Source organism: Orycteropus afer, unplaced genomic scaffold (genome assembly GCF_000298275.1).
Source record: "Orycteropus afer afer isolate SDZICR_OR568_19922 unplaced genomic scaffold, OryAfe1.0 scaffold00127, whole genome shotgun sequence".
In the NCBI taxonomy this organism is placed as follows: Eukaryota; Metazoa; Chordata; class Mammalia; order Tubulidentata; family Orycteropodidae; genus Orycteropus; species Orycteropus afer.
In genome coordinates, this window is record NW_006921714.1 from 5,974,646 (window position 1) to 5,989,242 (window position 14,597).

A 14,597-nucleotide genomic window follows, 5' to 3' on the forward strand; every position below is an offset into this window, starting at 1 on the left:
TGTTAGTATTGCTGACACTAAAAGGTTTCTGGTTAAAGATTTTCCTGGAGGCTACTAGGACTCTGGCCTCAGACTCACAATAGGACTCGACAGCACCTGACAACAACAACAAAGAGAGAACTGGTGCAATGGAGACTGGATCTGATGACATTTTCCAGAGTGCAGCCAAGAGAGATCAAGAGACGAAGTATAATGAGAAGATCTAACAGACATCTGGGAGCTCTGGTAGCATAGTGCCTAAGACACTTGACTGCTAACCACAAGGCTGGCAGTTCACACCCAGCAGCCACTCCTTGGAAGGAAGGTTGGGCAATCTATTTCCATAGTGAGGGCACCTCAGAAACTCAAGGGGGGGGTCGCTATGAGTTGGGTCCAACTCGACGGCATATAACAACAACAACAGACATCTAGTAATGCTTCAGAAAGGGAAAGTAGGATTTTTATCAATTCTACAATTGATGAAAATTATTAATAGATAGACGGACTGACAACAAACTTCTCAGTACCCCAGTGGAAACCACAACATCATGGGGAAATGTTTTTAAATGATAAGAGCAAAAAAACTGTCTACCTGAAATTCTCTACTGGCTAAACTATCATTTAAGAGTGAAGGCTATATAAATATAAATATATCACTAGGAGAAAAAGGAATTTGTTCATAGTAGATATACTACCGGATGAAGAAAATTGAACTCAGAAGGACGATAAAATGTATGAAGGAATGATGCTTAAAGAAATTGGTAAACTGTAGAAATCAAGGTTATCCTTGCTAGTATAAAGCAATGATAATAAGTAATGACTAATTTGATGTATAGGAAAAAAAAAAGGAACATTAAAATACTGGAGAACACTAAGCTGTAAGATGGGAGAGGTGGCTGTAGGTGGGGCCCAGAGTTAAGCATTCTAGGGAGTGTTCAGCAGGAAGGCAGAGACAATGAGTGACTCTTAAGAATACATCCACGGGATTTTTTTCTTTTCTAAAGTTTATGTGACAGCATTCACCCTGTTACCTTTGACTTCTGTGCTCCTCCCGTGCCTTCTCTGCACTGATCATTCTGTACTGACCTTCCCTTCCTGTGTATTGTCTTTCCCTTCACCCAAGTTTCTATATGTCTGCCCTCTACCCACTGCCGGCGAGTCAGGTCCGACTAATAGCAACCCCTCCTTGGGTTTCTGAGGCTATGTCACTGCAGAAGTAGATTGCCCAACCTTCCTTCCTGGGAGTGGCTGTCTGCCCTCCAGATACATGTAAACCCTACAGACTAGAAACAGAATGTGTAAGTTCCAAACAGGTATAAATAATAAAAAAGTCAAGACAAAAAGAGAATTATAGAACAAGCTTGAGTAAGCACACATAAGATAATAGAAATAAATTCCATATATCCCAGTAATCACAATACGTATTAGCAAACCAGACTCACCAGTTAAAAGGCACAGATTGCTATATTGGATCTTAAAAAATCCATCTACTCATTATTTATGAGACATACCTAAAAGATGTGGACATATCGAAAGCTTCAAAGAGAAAGGGCTTAAAAAGATATACCAGCTTTCATAAAAGAAAGCTAAAGTCAGTAAACTGGATTTTAGTAGAAAAGCATTATTGTAAGAAGGAATAAGATAAGAGGAACAATTCAGTGAGAAAATGTGGCAGTTCTGAAACTATTGTTGTTGTTGTTGTTACATGCCGTTGAGTCAGATCCGACTCATAGCGACCCGTCCTTGGGTTTCCAAAGCAGTATCACTAAGGAAGTAGATTGCCCAATCTTCCTTCCGGGCAGTGGCTGGTGGGTTTGAACCGCCTGTCTTCTGGAACTGTAGACATCTAATAACAGCCTCAAAATATGTAAAACCAAAATTAATAAAATTTCAAAGATGTTGATAGATGCACCATCATAAGGGAGATTTTAACAATTTAAAATCTGTGAAAACAATTTGCCATGTAAACTTTCACCCAAATTGCAATAAAAAATGAAAAAAAAAATTAAGAAGCCTTTAGAAGATATCAATAGTACATTAAGCAAATTGGATCCAATAAACATATAAAGAATCCTAAAGGGTAATAGGGAAAAGAAAATTATAGGACAATTATACTGAATCAAAGGAAAGTTTCTGAATGAATAGTATGAAATCAGCACATCAAACATGCTGCCTCAGAACAGTCTCCTGAAATGTAAGATTGGTTCAAACATTAGAACAGCAATTAATGTCACTGTGTTACCAGAGTCAAGAGAAAAACTTCTGTCCTTATTTCAACAAATTCAGGAACAGCTTTCCGTATAATTCAATACCCATTTACTTTAATTAATAAAATTTTAATTCAATTAATAAACTTTTATTAATTTAGGAATAGGAGGGAATTTCCTTAACTTGATAAAGGATATCTACCAAAAACCTCTCGTAAACTGTATACTTAATAGTGAGATGCCAGTAGTAGTCCTTTAAAATAAGTCAGAGATACCCATTCTCACTGCTTCTCTATTGTGTAGAGGTTGAGGTCCTATCAGGTCAGCAAGACAGGGAAAAGAAATGCAAAGTATTGGGATTAGCTTGTTAGTGTCAAGTTGATTCCTACTCATAGCGACCCAACAGGACAGATAGAACTCCCCTACAGGGTCTCTGAGAGGGAGCTCTGGTGGTGCTGTAGTTAAAACCTTGGGCTGCTAACCAAAAGGTTGGCAGTTCTAACCCACCAGCTGCTTCATGGGAGAAAGATGAGTCAGTCTGCTTCTATAAAGGTTTATAGCCTTGAAACCCTATGGAGCAGTTCTACTCTGTCCTGTAGGGTCTCTGGAGGTAGAATTAATTTGATGACAGTGGGGTTTTTTGTAGTGTTTCCAAGGCTGTAATCTTTATTGTAGCAGATTGCCACATCTTTCTCCTTCGGAGCGGCTGGTGGGTTCAAACCGCTGAACCTTTCAGTTAGCAGTTGAACGATTAACCACTGTGCCACCAGAGCTCCTGGCGTAAGGATTAGAAAGGATAAATAAAACTTTCATTTTTTTGGAGATGATCTGATACAAATGAACCCAAGAAAATTTATGGACATGTTTATAAGAGTGTCAACAAGAACATGGGGTATAATGAAGATCCAGAAGTCTCCTCCCTTTTGTAATACTCAGTTACAAATGACTATAAAGGGTACTTCTCAAAATGAGCTTTATTGTGACAACAAAAAAATGAATATAACAAAAATATGTAAGAACTTTATAGCAATAACCAGAAAAATTTACTGATGGACATTAAAGATCTACACAAGTGGAGACAGATGCCATGTTCATGGGTGAGAACCCAGGATCATAATCACAGCTAGTTCCCACGAATTAACCTTTAAATCCAGTCTGATCCCAACAGAAATCCCTAGACTTTCTCTTCTGGCAGTGTTGTTGTTGTTGTCATTGTTAGGTGCCGTCGAGTCAGCTCCGCCTCATAGCGGCCCTGTGTACAACAGAATGAAACACCGCCCAGTCCTGCACCACCCTCACAGTCCTTGCTATACTTGAGCCCATTGTTGCAGCCACAGTGTCAATCCATCTTGTTGAGGGCCTTCCCCTTTTTCCCTCCACCTTACCAAGCATGACATCCTTCTCCAGGGAATGGTCGCTTCTGACAATGTAACCAAAGTAGGTGAGACAAAGTCTGGCCATTCTCGCCTCCAAGGAGTGTTCTGGGTGCACTTCCTCCAGGACAGATTTGTTAGTTCTTCTGGCAGTTTATGGTGCTTTCAGTTTTCTTCTCCAATATCACAACTCAAAAGCATCAACTCTTCTTCTGTCTTCCTTATTCATCATGTAGCTGTCATGTGCATATGAAATGATTGAAAACACCATGGCTTGGGTTAGGCACCCCTTAGTCTTCAAAGAGACATTTTTGCTCTTCAGCACTTTAAAGCGGTCTTTTGCAGCAAATTTGTTAGTGTGATGTTGTTGTTGCTAGGTGCCATTGAGTTGTCTCTGACTCATAGTGACTCTGTGCACAGCAGAACAAAACACCGCCCGGTCCTGCTCCAGCTCCATGATCCTTGCTATACTTGAGCCCATTGCCTAGTGCAATGCCTTGTTTGATGTCTTGACTGCTCTTCCATTGGTGTTGATTGTGGAACCAGGTGATATGAAATCTTTGACAACTTCAATCTTTTCTCCATTTATTGTGATGCTGCTTATTGGTCCAGTAGTGAGGATTTTCATTTTCTTTATGTTTAGGTGTAATCCATACCACAGACTGTAGTCTTTAATCTTCATCAGTAAGTGCTTCAAGTTATTTTCACTTTCAGCAAGCAAGATTGTGTGGCCTGAATATCACAGGTGGTTAATGAGTCTTCTCTCAGTCTCAATGTTGTGTTCTTTTTCACATATCCCAGCTTCTTGAATTATTTGCTCAGCATAAAGATTGAATACATATGGCAATCTTGACACACTCCCTTCCTGATTTTAAACCATGCAGTATCGTCTTGTTCTCCTGGTCTATGTATGGGTTCCTCATGAGCACAATTAAGTGTTCTGGAATTCCCATTCTTCTCAATGTTATCTGTAATTTGTTATGATCCACACAGTTGAATGCTTTTGCATAGTCAATAAAACACAAGTAAACATCTTTCTGGTATTCTTTGCTTTGAGCCAAGATCCATCTGACATCAGCAATGATATCCCTTGTTCCATGTCCTCTTCTGAATCCAGCTTGCATTTCTGGAAGTTCTTTGTCAATATACTGCTGCAACTGTTTTTGAATTATCCTCAGTAAGATTTTACTTGTGAGATATTAATGATACTATTTGATAATTTCCACATTCTGTTGGATCACTTTTCTTTGGACTGAGTAGCTGTCTTCCAAATTTCTTGGCATAGATGAGTAAGTGCGGCATCTGATTGTTGAAACATCTCAATGGGTATTCATTCAATTTCTGGAGACAATTCCTTCAATGCAGCTTTGACTTCTTCCTGAAGTACCATTGGTTCTTGATCATATGCCACCTCCTTTTCAGGATGAACATCAACCAATTCTTTTTGGTATAGTGACTCTGTGTGGTATAGTGACTCTGTGTATTCCTTCTATCTTTTTTTGATACTTCCGGCATCATTCAATATTTTGCCCACAGAATCTTTCAGCATTGCAACTCGAGGCTTAAATTTTTTCTTCAGTTCTTTCAGCTTGAGAAATGCCAAGTGTGTTCTTCCCTTTTGGTTTTCTAACTGTGTCTTTGCACATTTCATTATAATAATTGAGTTTGTCATCTCGAGCTGCTCTTTGAAGTCTTCTGTTCAGCTCTTTTATCTGGTCATTCCTTCTATTTGCTTTAGCTACTCTCCATTCAAAAGCAAGTTTCAGAGTCTCTTCTGACATCCATTTTGGTCTTTTCTTCCTTTCTTGCCTTTTTTAATGACCTCTTGCTTTCTTCATGGCTGATGCTCTTGATGTCATCCCATAATTCCTCTGGTTTTCAGTCAGTGGTGTTCAGTGCGTCAAATCTATTCTTCAGATGTTCTCTAAATTCAGGTGGGTTATGATCAAAGTCGGCTCTTGTGGACTTGTTTTAATTGTCTTCAGTTTAAATTTGAGCTTGCATATGAGCAATTGATGGTCTTGTTCCACAGTTAGCTCCTGGCCTTGTTTTGGCAATGTTAGATAAAATAATTTGAAACTGTCTTCTCCTTAAAAAGTTAAAAAGAAGAGGTGAACAAAATATTTTTGAAAACTCTTAAAAGCACCAAAATGCTAATCAGGTATGGGAGAATTGCCAGGAGAATTATCCAAGAAGCACTGGGATAGGGAGACCTGAGCACAGCCCTGGAGGCTGTTTGTGCCTTGGGGACATTTGCTAATCTGGAGATGTGACTGAGAGCTTGAGCTGCCATTTTGGAAACTTTGTGGTAGTTGTTGTAGTGGTGGTGGTTAGGGCCTTGAGTTGGTTCCAAGTCTTAGTGACCCCATGTACAACAGAATGCAGTTCTGCCCGATCCTCACACTTGTTGCTGTGTTTGAGCCCATTGTTGCAGCCACTTTGTCAATCCATCTTGCTAAAGGCCTTCCTCTTCTTCACTACCCTGTGCTTTATTAAGTAGGGCTTTTAAAGTAGTCTCTACATTACCAAGTAGGGGCTAAAACAAAACAAACCCACTACCACTGAGTCGATTCTGACTCATAGTGAGTCCCACTGGGTTTCTGAGATGGTAAATCTTTAAGGAAATAGGTTGCCCAGTCTTTCTTCTGTGGAGTGGCTGGTGGGTTTGAACTGCCAACCTTCTGGTTAGCAGGCAAATGCCTTAGGCACTGCACCACCAGAGCTCCTTTAAGTAGGGGCAAGGGTGGCAAAAGTCAGAATCTGAGACTTGCCAAGAGTGAGAACTCTACTAAGCATTCCCCCTTCCACCCCACCCCCACACACAAGCACATGCACTCTTGGCTGGGAACACAAAGTAAAGATAACCCAGATGTAAACTTGACCTCACATGGACACAGCTCAGTGTCAAGTCATGTGAGTGCCCAAGACAGGATACTGCATGTGTGTGTATTAAGGTAACTCCACAATGCTGGTGCCTCTAGACACCTGGTGTTTTAAAAACAAACAGAAAGCTCTTTGAAGGCAGAGAACATTTCAGGCCTCAAATTATTTCTAAAAACCATTTTCCAGTGTCTCATCCCACACACAATCCAAGATAACCAGACACAGAAGGAGGCCAGGTACTGTGAGCAAGAGCGAATAGAAAGAAGACAGTGGATGCAGACCCACAGGGACTCCGGTTACTTGATTATGATCAGGCTTTCCTGATCCTAGAAGCACAAGTGGCTTCTAGGATGCTTGTAATAGTCTGTTGTTTGATCTGGGTGGTGATTGCATGAGGGTTCTATTCTTATCAGTCAATTTACAGTTCGTGTACTTCTCTGTATGTGTTATATTTCACAACAAAAAGACTTACAAACAAACAAAAAGGCTGGTACAACTGAAAACAATCTAACAGTGCCTCAGCAGGGGAGCGGATCACTAGCGTGTGATACATGCAACAATAGACCGTCACTCAGCAGTTGAGTTGAAAGAACTAGACCTACATGGATCAATAGGGGTACATTCTGAAAATATAATGTAAAAAATTACAAGTTGCAGAAAGGTATGCACCGTATGATACAATTTATAGGAAGTTAAACAATAGCATACCTTATAATGGAGGCATATGTAAGTAATACAAGTATAAAAACATTGATGAAATAGAACTACCAGATTGAAAATAGCAGCTACTTTAAGGAAGGGAGGAAAGGAGAAAGAAAACAGCACCATGTTGGTAGCTTCAACTGTTTGTGTTACATCTTATTTACTAAATAAGATGGACTCAAATAAAGCAAAATGCTACAGTTTAATAAAATGGGTGGTTGGTCCATAGTATCTTCCTTTCTCACAATTTCTCTGTATGCTTGAAACAGTCTGTTTAAAAAGTAAGCTCTTTTGAGAGTATGTAGGACCCTTTACACAGCTGCACAATAGCTCTCTAAGTCATTTTGTATTGAACGAAGTACTTCTAGATTTGTTTAATTTCAGCAGTTCTTAGGACCTCATGCAAATAAGAAGCAAATCCAGTGGTTTCAATATTTAAGAGCTAGCCCATCTTTAATGTAACCTGGTGCAAATGGTTAAATGCTAGACTGCTAACTGAAATATTGGTGGTTCCCACCACCCAGGGGCACCTCGGAAATAAGACCTGGCAACCTGCTCCTGAGAGGTCACCACTTTGAAAATCTGGGGTGTGCAGTTCTAGTCTACACACGCGGGGTCAGCGTGAGTCTGAACCGACTCGGTGGTAACTGAACAACACTGGCTTCTTTCTCCTCCGTCATGTTACGTACCCTCAGTGCTCAGGACACACACAGTTGCCTTTTTCATTTCCTTATGCTTTAGTTTTATTTCATGAGGAGAGCTTATGGTTTATATTTTAAGTACTAGTTTTCATTTCTGATCCATGGATCTTTGGGAGCTGTTTTCGACACCTATTCTGACCGACCTTTCAGCAATCACTTACCGTCTTGCATTTTGTTTTCTTTAGGAGCGGGATAAGTTCTACTTGTCTCGTAGTGTCGTCCTAGAACTTCTGCAGGCCCTGAAGCTCAAATCGCCTTTACCAGATACAAACCTCCTTCTACTTGTCCAGGTAGGTTTATATCTCACTTGACACACTTTTCACGAGCTCCACTTCTATTGGTAAAACCAAGGAAGCTGTGGGGCATGCTGATAAAACCAGCTGTCTCTGCCCCGACATGGGAAATAATACATATTCTATGAGCCGTGATCTAATTAAAACTATGCACTTGGCATTAACATTGGCCTCCAAAAAGAAAAGGAGTATTTTCTTTGTTCCTACTGTGGAACTAATTCTGTGGGGGGAATAAAAAGAAGAATGAAACATCATTTCTGTCCTTAAGAAATTTGCAATACAGTATGTGGGTCGAGTAGCTCACTCACAGCTAGGGGGGCTGAGACAGAAATAATGAAGCCAAAAATGGGGGACGAGGCTGAGATGAGGCTGCAGTGTGGGATGGAGGTGTGTGGGCTGCCAGATCTCTGTGAAGCAGAAGAGAGGGCGAGGGTAGCCAGGCCAGATAGTCAATCAAATGGCAGGAGATACTGAGTCCAACCAAGGTGGGCTGAGTGTGAAAAATTAGCACCCACGGGAGCCCTGAGACATGGGGGCTTGAATGCACTCAGGGCAGGGTCTGGAGAACTAGCAAATATTATGTCTTTGGCTGTGGGTTGCTTCCGTAGAGCTGAAGCCCTTCATCCCCAGCGTCCTCAGCTCAGCATCTCAGGCAAGCATACAGTTTGATGACCTGAGACAGGCTGTAATGAGTGGGACGCATACAGAGAGAAGCAAAGGTCTGTGGAAAAGTGGAGAGCAGGTGGAGTTCTACCCTGGATGGTGTGGAAGTAGGAAGGCCTTATGAAGCAAGTGACATTTGAGCTGGGTCACAAAGGACAGGTGAGAGCAGGCAAATCTTTGTCTGGGGCTCCGTGGAGAATGGATTTTAGGATAAAGGAAGGTGGAGAGGAGGAAAAGCAAGCTGGCAATGCCAGAGGAGTCAACAGTGGGTCAGGTAGCCTGGACCCCACTCCAAGGCTGAGGCTGGATTGAAAGACTTGGCTATGATCTGTAACTGGGGGCAGTCAATCAGACTGCCTTTGTAAGCTGAGTCACAGCTCCTTCCATTATCCCTGGTACTCAATAAGACCAAGCTCAGAGTCTGGGGCCCACAAACTTGAGGTTAGATGATTGAAGGAAAATGGGAGTTTGTTTTCAAGGAACTAACAGATTTCCCCAAATCTTAGGTGCCTTGGGTACAATTTGGAAAGATGGGGGTGAAAGGAACATCAACCAAACATCTACTATGTGCCAGACAGTATGCTGGCTGCCTTACTTAGTCTCCCGGCACTGGTTCTGTACTGCAGATGAGAAGACCAAGGTTCAGAGAGGGACAGTGTTGCTTAGTGCAGCTAGGTGATCATGTCAGCATCTGACTAGAGGGCGCTCCAGAGCCCATTTGTATCCAGGTGAATTGTCACCTAATCACGCTCTTTGCACTGCTTGCCAGACCATTGCAACAGCACTTAGCTTTTTGCACTGATTCATCTTTCTTTACACCAATCCAGTCTCCTACCTAAGGCAACCCAGTTGCATTTTACTAAAACCCTGCTTTTTATCAGATAAATCCCTGCATGAAACACCTACAGCCACTCTGTGGCATCTGAACTATTGGGGTCTTTCCTCATCTGGCTATATTTGGCTATTCAACAGTATTTCTCACTATAAAAGTGGCCATCTAGATGCAATGATGTGTCTCTCCACATCCAGAGCAAAGAAGAATGAAGGAAACCAAAGACACATGCAAATAATTAGTCCAGGAGAGTGGTTGACCATGCGATCCTCAACCTATATGACCATGAGACCAGAAGAACTAGATGGTGCCCAGTTGCCACTATCAACCACTTGGGGGTGGGTGGGGTTGGGGATCTGTGTAGGAGATCCTGGATAGAGTGGGAGAACAATGTGGAACAAACCTCAAAATCATTAAAAAATTAAAATAAATAAAAACACCAGCTTTGCTGGTCTGATAGAGCCTGGTGAAACCCCTGAGACTATGGCTCCTAGCTGCTCTTCAGGTCTGGAATTGAGCTCACTACTGTGGCTTCCAGCCAAATAATAGACAGGAATGTGGGCTGAACATTTACATCAAGCTGATACTCCTTGGAGAGGTCAATTATGGAAGAACAGAAGCGCAGTGTATGGACAGGGAGACAGCTTGGGGGGCTGGAGTGCATGGGAGGGAAGGACACAGGGAAGAGGTAACTATGGGGAGGAAATGGAAAGAGAGCTGTTACTCATCAAAGTCATGAGACAAAATGTGTATGAGCTGCTTTATGGAAAATGAATTTGCTCTATAAACTTTCACCCAAGTCACAATAAAAATTAAAAAAAAAATTATTTTTCAAAATGTGGAACAACAACAAAAACCAGTATTTCTCACTACAAATATTTGTTGAGCACCCATCTTGGGCTGAGGAACTGTAGTGGCAGAGTGGTCATGGCACTTGGCTGCTAACCGGAAGGTCGGCCATCCAAACCCACCAGGTGCTCTGCAGAAGGAAGATGAAGCAGTCTACTTCTGTAAATATTTACAACCTTAGAAACCCAATGGAGGCCTCTATGAGTCTGAATTGACTTAATGGTCCCAAGGATATAAAGCTATAATAGGCATAGATCCTATCCTGATGATGTGTAACTACTACCCTGAAAGTCTACACTGCATGTAAAGTAGTGTGCAGGTGGACACTGCTAACTCAGCCTGGGAGATAAAAGCAGCTCATTAAGCCATTACCAGCCATGACAAACAGGTGTTATGCAGGGGGCTGGGGAAACGGGTGACTAGGCCATGACCCCTTCCTTCCTGGAGTTTGCAATCTAGTAGGTGAAGTTGAAGTATAAACTCAAAATTCCACTACAGTGTGGTGTGTACACATAGAGGTGTATACTAAGTCAGGAAGTCCTTACTTACTAGAAAAGGGATGTGTGTCCCTGAAGGATGTGCAGAAGTTCATGAGTTTACTAAGCAGAGAAGAGGAGGAACAGCACCTGTTCTTAACCATTTAATATCCACAGCCTTGTCCCCCTCTCCGACTGTATAGTACTAATCATTAGGACCAGAATTTAATTTTCTTGAAGACTTGAGATTTAATAAAAAGTTGGTGTCATTTCAATGAAGAATCATCTTACATCGTCCTGGAAGAGCTCTCTGGGGTAGCAGGAAGCTCTCTGAGGACAAGTGTGACATGATTGCTGGAAGTGACATCCATGGATGTCAGGCATGAGAAAGTCAGAATGAAATGGCTCCCATTGATCCAAGACGTCAGAAGCTCAGGATGGAAGACAGAGCAAAGCCACAACGAGAAAAAGATCAGCACTCTTACCAGAGACAGCCTTTGAAATTCTTCCAGTGGATGCCCTTGGCCTTTTAACCCTCTCTACTCACACATCAGCAACAACACTGCCTTTGGGTAGAAGCACCTTTGACTCAAACTGACCTTATAGATGAATAGGATCTGCTCTGGTTTGGAGGAGAGGGCAGGTGAAGGGGGCTTAGTGATTAGTCCAGGAGGGATTTATGGGTAGCAGGTGGATATGTCTGGAGGTTACTTGCTTCTGATAGCTTTTCAGGTGGGGGTGTGCCACCAGAAACAAGCTAGGGCTCAGGGCCCTGTTCGAGCTTTCCTTTGGCTATTGGAGAGTGTACCCTTAATTGCCCTCATTCTTCAGCAGAGCAGATCTCCTTGGCTGATATTCTTGGGGTCTAGCACCCCATGCTGTAACTGCAGCTGGGGCCTGGTTTTCTATCAAGTACATTAGTCAACCATAATAAGCCCCTGTCACAAGACAGCAAAGGAACATTGACAATTTAAATTACCCAGTGCTTAAGGGAACCACGAAAACAGTCGTTAGTGCAGTTAGGTGAATAAACAACAAAAACAAATTAGCTTTAGGAAGAAAAAAGGCAGAAGTGGATACTTCTGAATGTGCTTTATGGAACTGCAAATGCACTACACTTTAATCTTTTTAGGGCAAATATACATTTCTCATTGACTCAAGTTAAACATATATACATATACATACAAACACATCTATCTATCTATATATATACACACAACTTTACAACTTGGTGTATATATATACATATATATAATATAACAAGTTGTAAAGTTACTTAGGTTGGAGAGGTAAATTTGGGAGACAATCTGAGATCGTGCCTGTGAGGAACAACTTTATGAATAATATTACAACCTTCTCCAAGTGAGTAAATGGCCAAGTTCACGAAATTTCAAAAAATATTATCCACCATGCCCATTTTGAAGTTACATATCCTTGTTCTATAAATTCTTAGAGTAAGCCATTTTCATGACAGAGAGAAACAAAACTGAGACAGAGTTTCAGAAACAGAAGTAGTTCCCTTTTCTACCCTGTGATCCTGCCTGCTAAGCATGGTGAGAAGTCCTCCGTGGGGCCGCTCGGGATGAGGCTGAAGCCTCACTCGTTTGTCCTCACGACAAAGGAGCGCACCTTTCTGTCATGTTTCCCAGTTCCTCTCTGTCTTGCCCTTGACTGTCTGGGTCTTCCAGGCCTTTGCTGGAGAACAGCAGAGCTGACAGCCTGACCTCTGGTAGCCTCTCTTAGCCTAGGGTGTCTAGCCCAGAATTCAAGGGAAGCTTTCTTCCTGACTGATGCAGCTTCAGTTCCTGGCACATGGGAGACCAAGCTCCCAGTTTGGAAGGATATGTGTCTGGGGCAGTGACTTCCTTCATAGGTGTCAGTGACCCTCTGAAGGCCATGGAGCTGGATTTAACTGAAAAGGCCAAAGGAAACAGCAAAGAAAATGACTGGAAGGAAACATTTACCAGGTGATCCACTGAGAATGGTTCATCTGACAAGAGAGCCAGTTGCTCAAACCCTGGGCTTTGGTTCATTCTTTCACCTCAGTGGGAACCAATAGGATATTTCATCTACCTTTTCAACAATTAAAACTTGGTAGATGGATAGATTCACTGAGATGGAGCCCATCCATTCTTCTCATATATAAACCAAAACTTACTTTCAATTTTTTTTAAAACAAATACTCTGTAAGTAAGTTGTTGTTGTTGTTAGGTGCCATTGAGTTGTCTCTGACTCATAGTGACACTATGCACAGCAGAAAAAACACTGCCCTGTTCTGTGCCAGCCTCATGATCCTTGCTATACATGAGCCCATCATTGTAGCCACTGTGCCAGTCCATCTCGTTGAGGGCTGTTCTGGTTTCCCAGTGCTGCTCTGACAAGAATATATACCACAAATGGGATGCCCTTGCCAAACAGGAGTTTATTCTTTCACAGTTTGGAGGCTTTAAGTCCAAGTTCAAAGTGCCAGGCTCTAGGGGCTGGGTGAAATCACCTCAAGCTTGGGGTCCAGCTCTACCTCGGCTCCCAGCCCACTGGAGCTAGAGGCGTTTCTTCACTCAGACAGCTGCTGGCTGCTGAGGCTGAGAAGCCCAAAGTTGACAAGTAAAAAGGCACAGTCCCAATGTTACCAAACCACACGGCAGGCCATTAATTTAAGTCCATTGTAAGTCCCAAGGTCAGCAGAGCGTGGCAGGCTGCTGAACAATGACACAGCTACATGCAGGGTCTAAGCATGCCATAGGCTAGAGACCATTCCTAAGGCTTCTCCTTATATACAGGAAGCAGACCACATTCCCAAAGGCAGCTACTCAGCAGCTTGTGGAGTTGATTGCCAGTCTCATCATGGGGAATAACTACCACCAGCTTCCCAGCCACTCAACCAGGCCCAGCCAAGTTGACACACAAATTTAACTACCACAAGGGCCTTCCCCTTCTTCATTGACCCTCCACTTTACCAAGCATGATATCCTTCTCCAGAGAATGGTTCCTCCTGACAACATGACCAAAGTAGGTGAGACGAAGTCTGGCCATTCTTGCTTTCAAGGAGCATTCCAGCTGCACTTCCTCTGGGACAGATTTGTTAGTCCTTTTAGCAGGCCATGGTACTCTTAGCATTCTTCTCCAGCACCACAACTCAAAAGCATCAACTCTTCTTTGGTCTACCTTATTCTTTGTCCAGCTCTCACATCCATATGAGGCGATTGAAAATACCATGGCTTGGGTTAGGTGCACCTTAGACTTCAAGGAGACATCTTTGTTCTTCATCACTTGAAAGAGGTCTTTTGCAGAAGATTTACCCAATGCAGTATGACGTCTAATGTCTTAATTGCTGCTTCCATTGGTGTTGATTGTAGAACCAAGTAATATGAAGTCCCTGACAACTTCAGTTTTTCCTCCATCCATCATGAAGCTGTTTATTGGACCAGTTGTGAGAATCTTTGTTTTCTTTATATTGAAGTGTAATCCATACTGCAGATGGTAATCTGTAATCTTCATCAGTAAGTGCCTCAAGTCATCCTCACTTTCACCAAGCAAAGTTGTGTCATCAGCATATCACAGGTTGTTAATGAGTCTTCCTCCAATCCTGATGCCATGTTCTTCATATATTCCAGCTTCTCGTATTATTTGCTCAGCATA

General features: G+C 42.2%; 1 protein-coding gene across 1 annotated transcript in view; it reads left to right on the plus strand.

Moving 5' to 3' along the window:
• The window catches only part of UNC79 (unc-79 homolog, NALCN channel complex subunit), a 284,033-nt gene that overhangs the window by 228,607 nt on the left and 40,829 nt on the right, over window positions 1–14,597 (plus strand). The window contains exon 43 of the mRNA XM_042781482.1: window positions 8,031–8,135. Within this exon, the coding sequence (XP_042637416.1) occupies window positions 8,031–8,135 (105 nt within the window). The remainder of the gene's footprint in view (window positions 1–8,030; window positions 8,136–14,597) is intronic.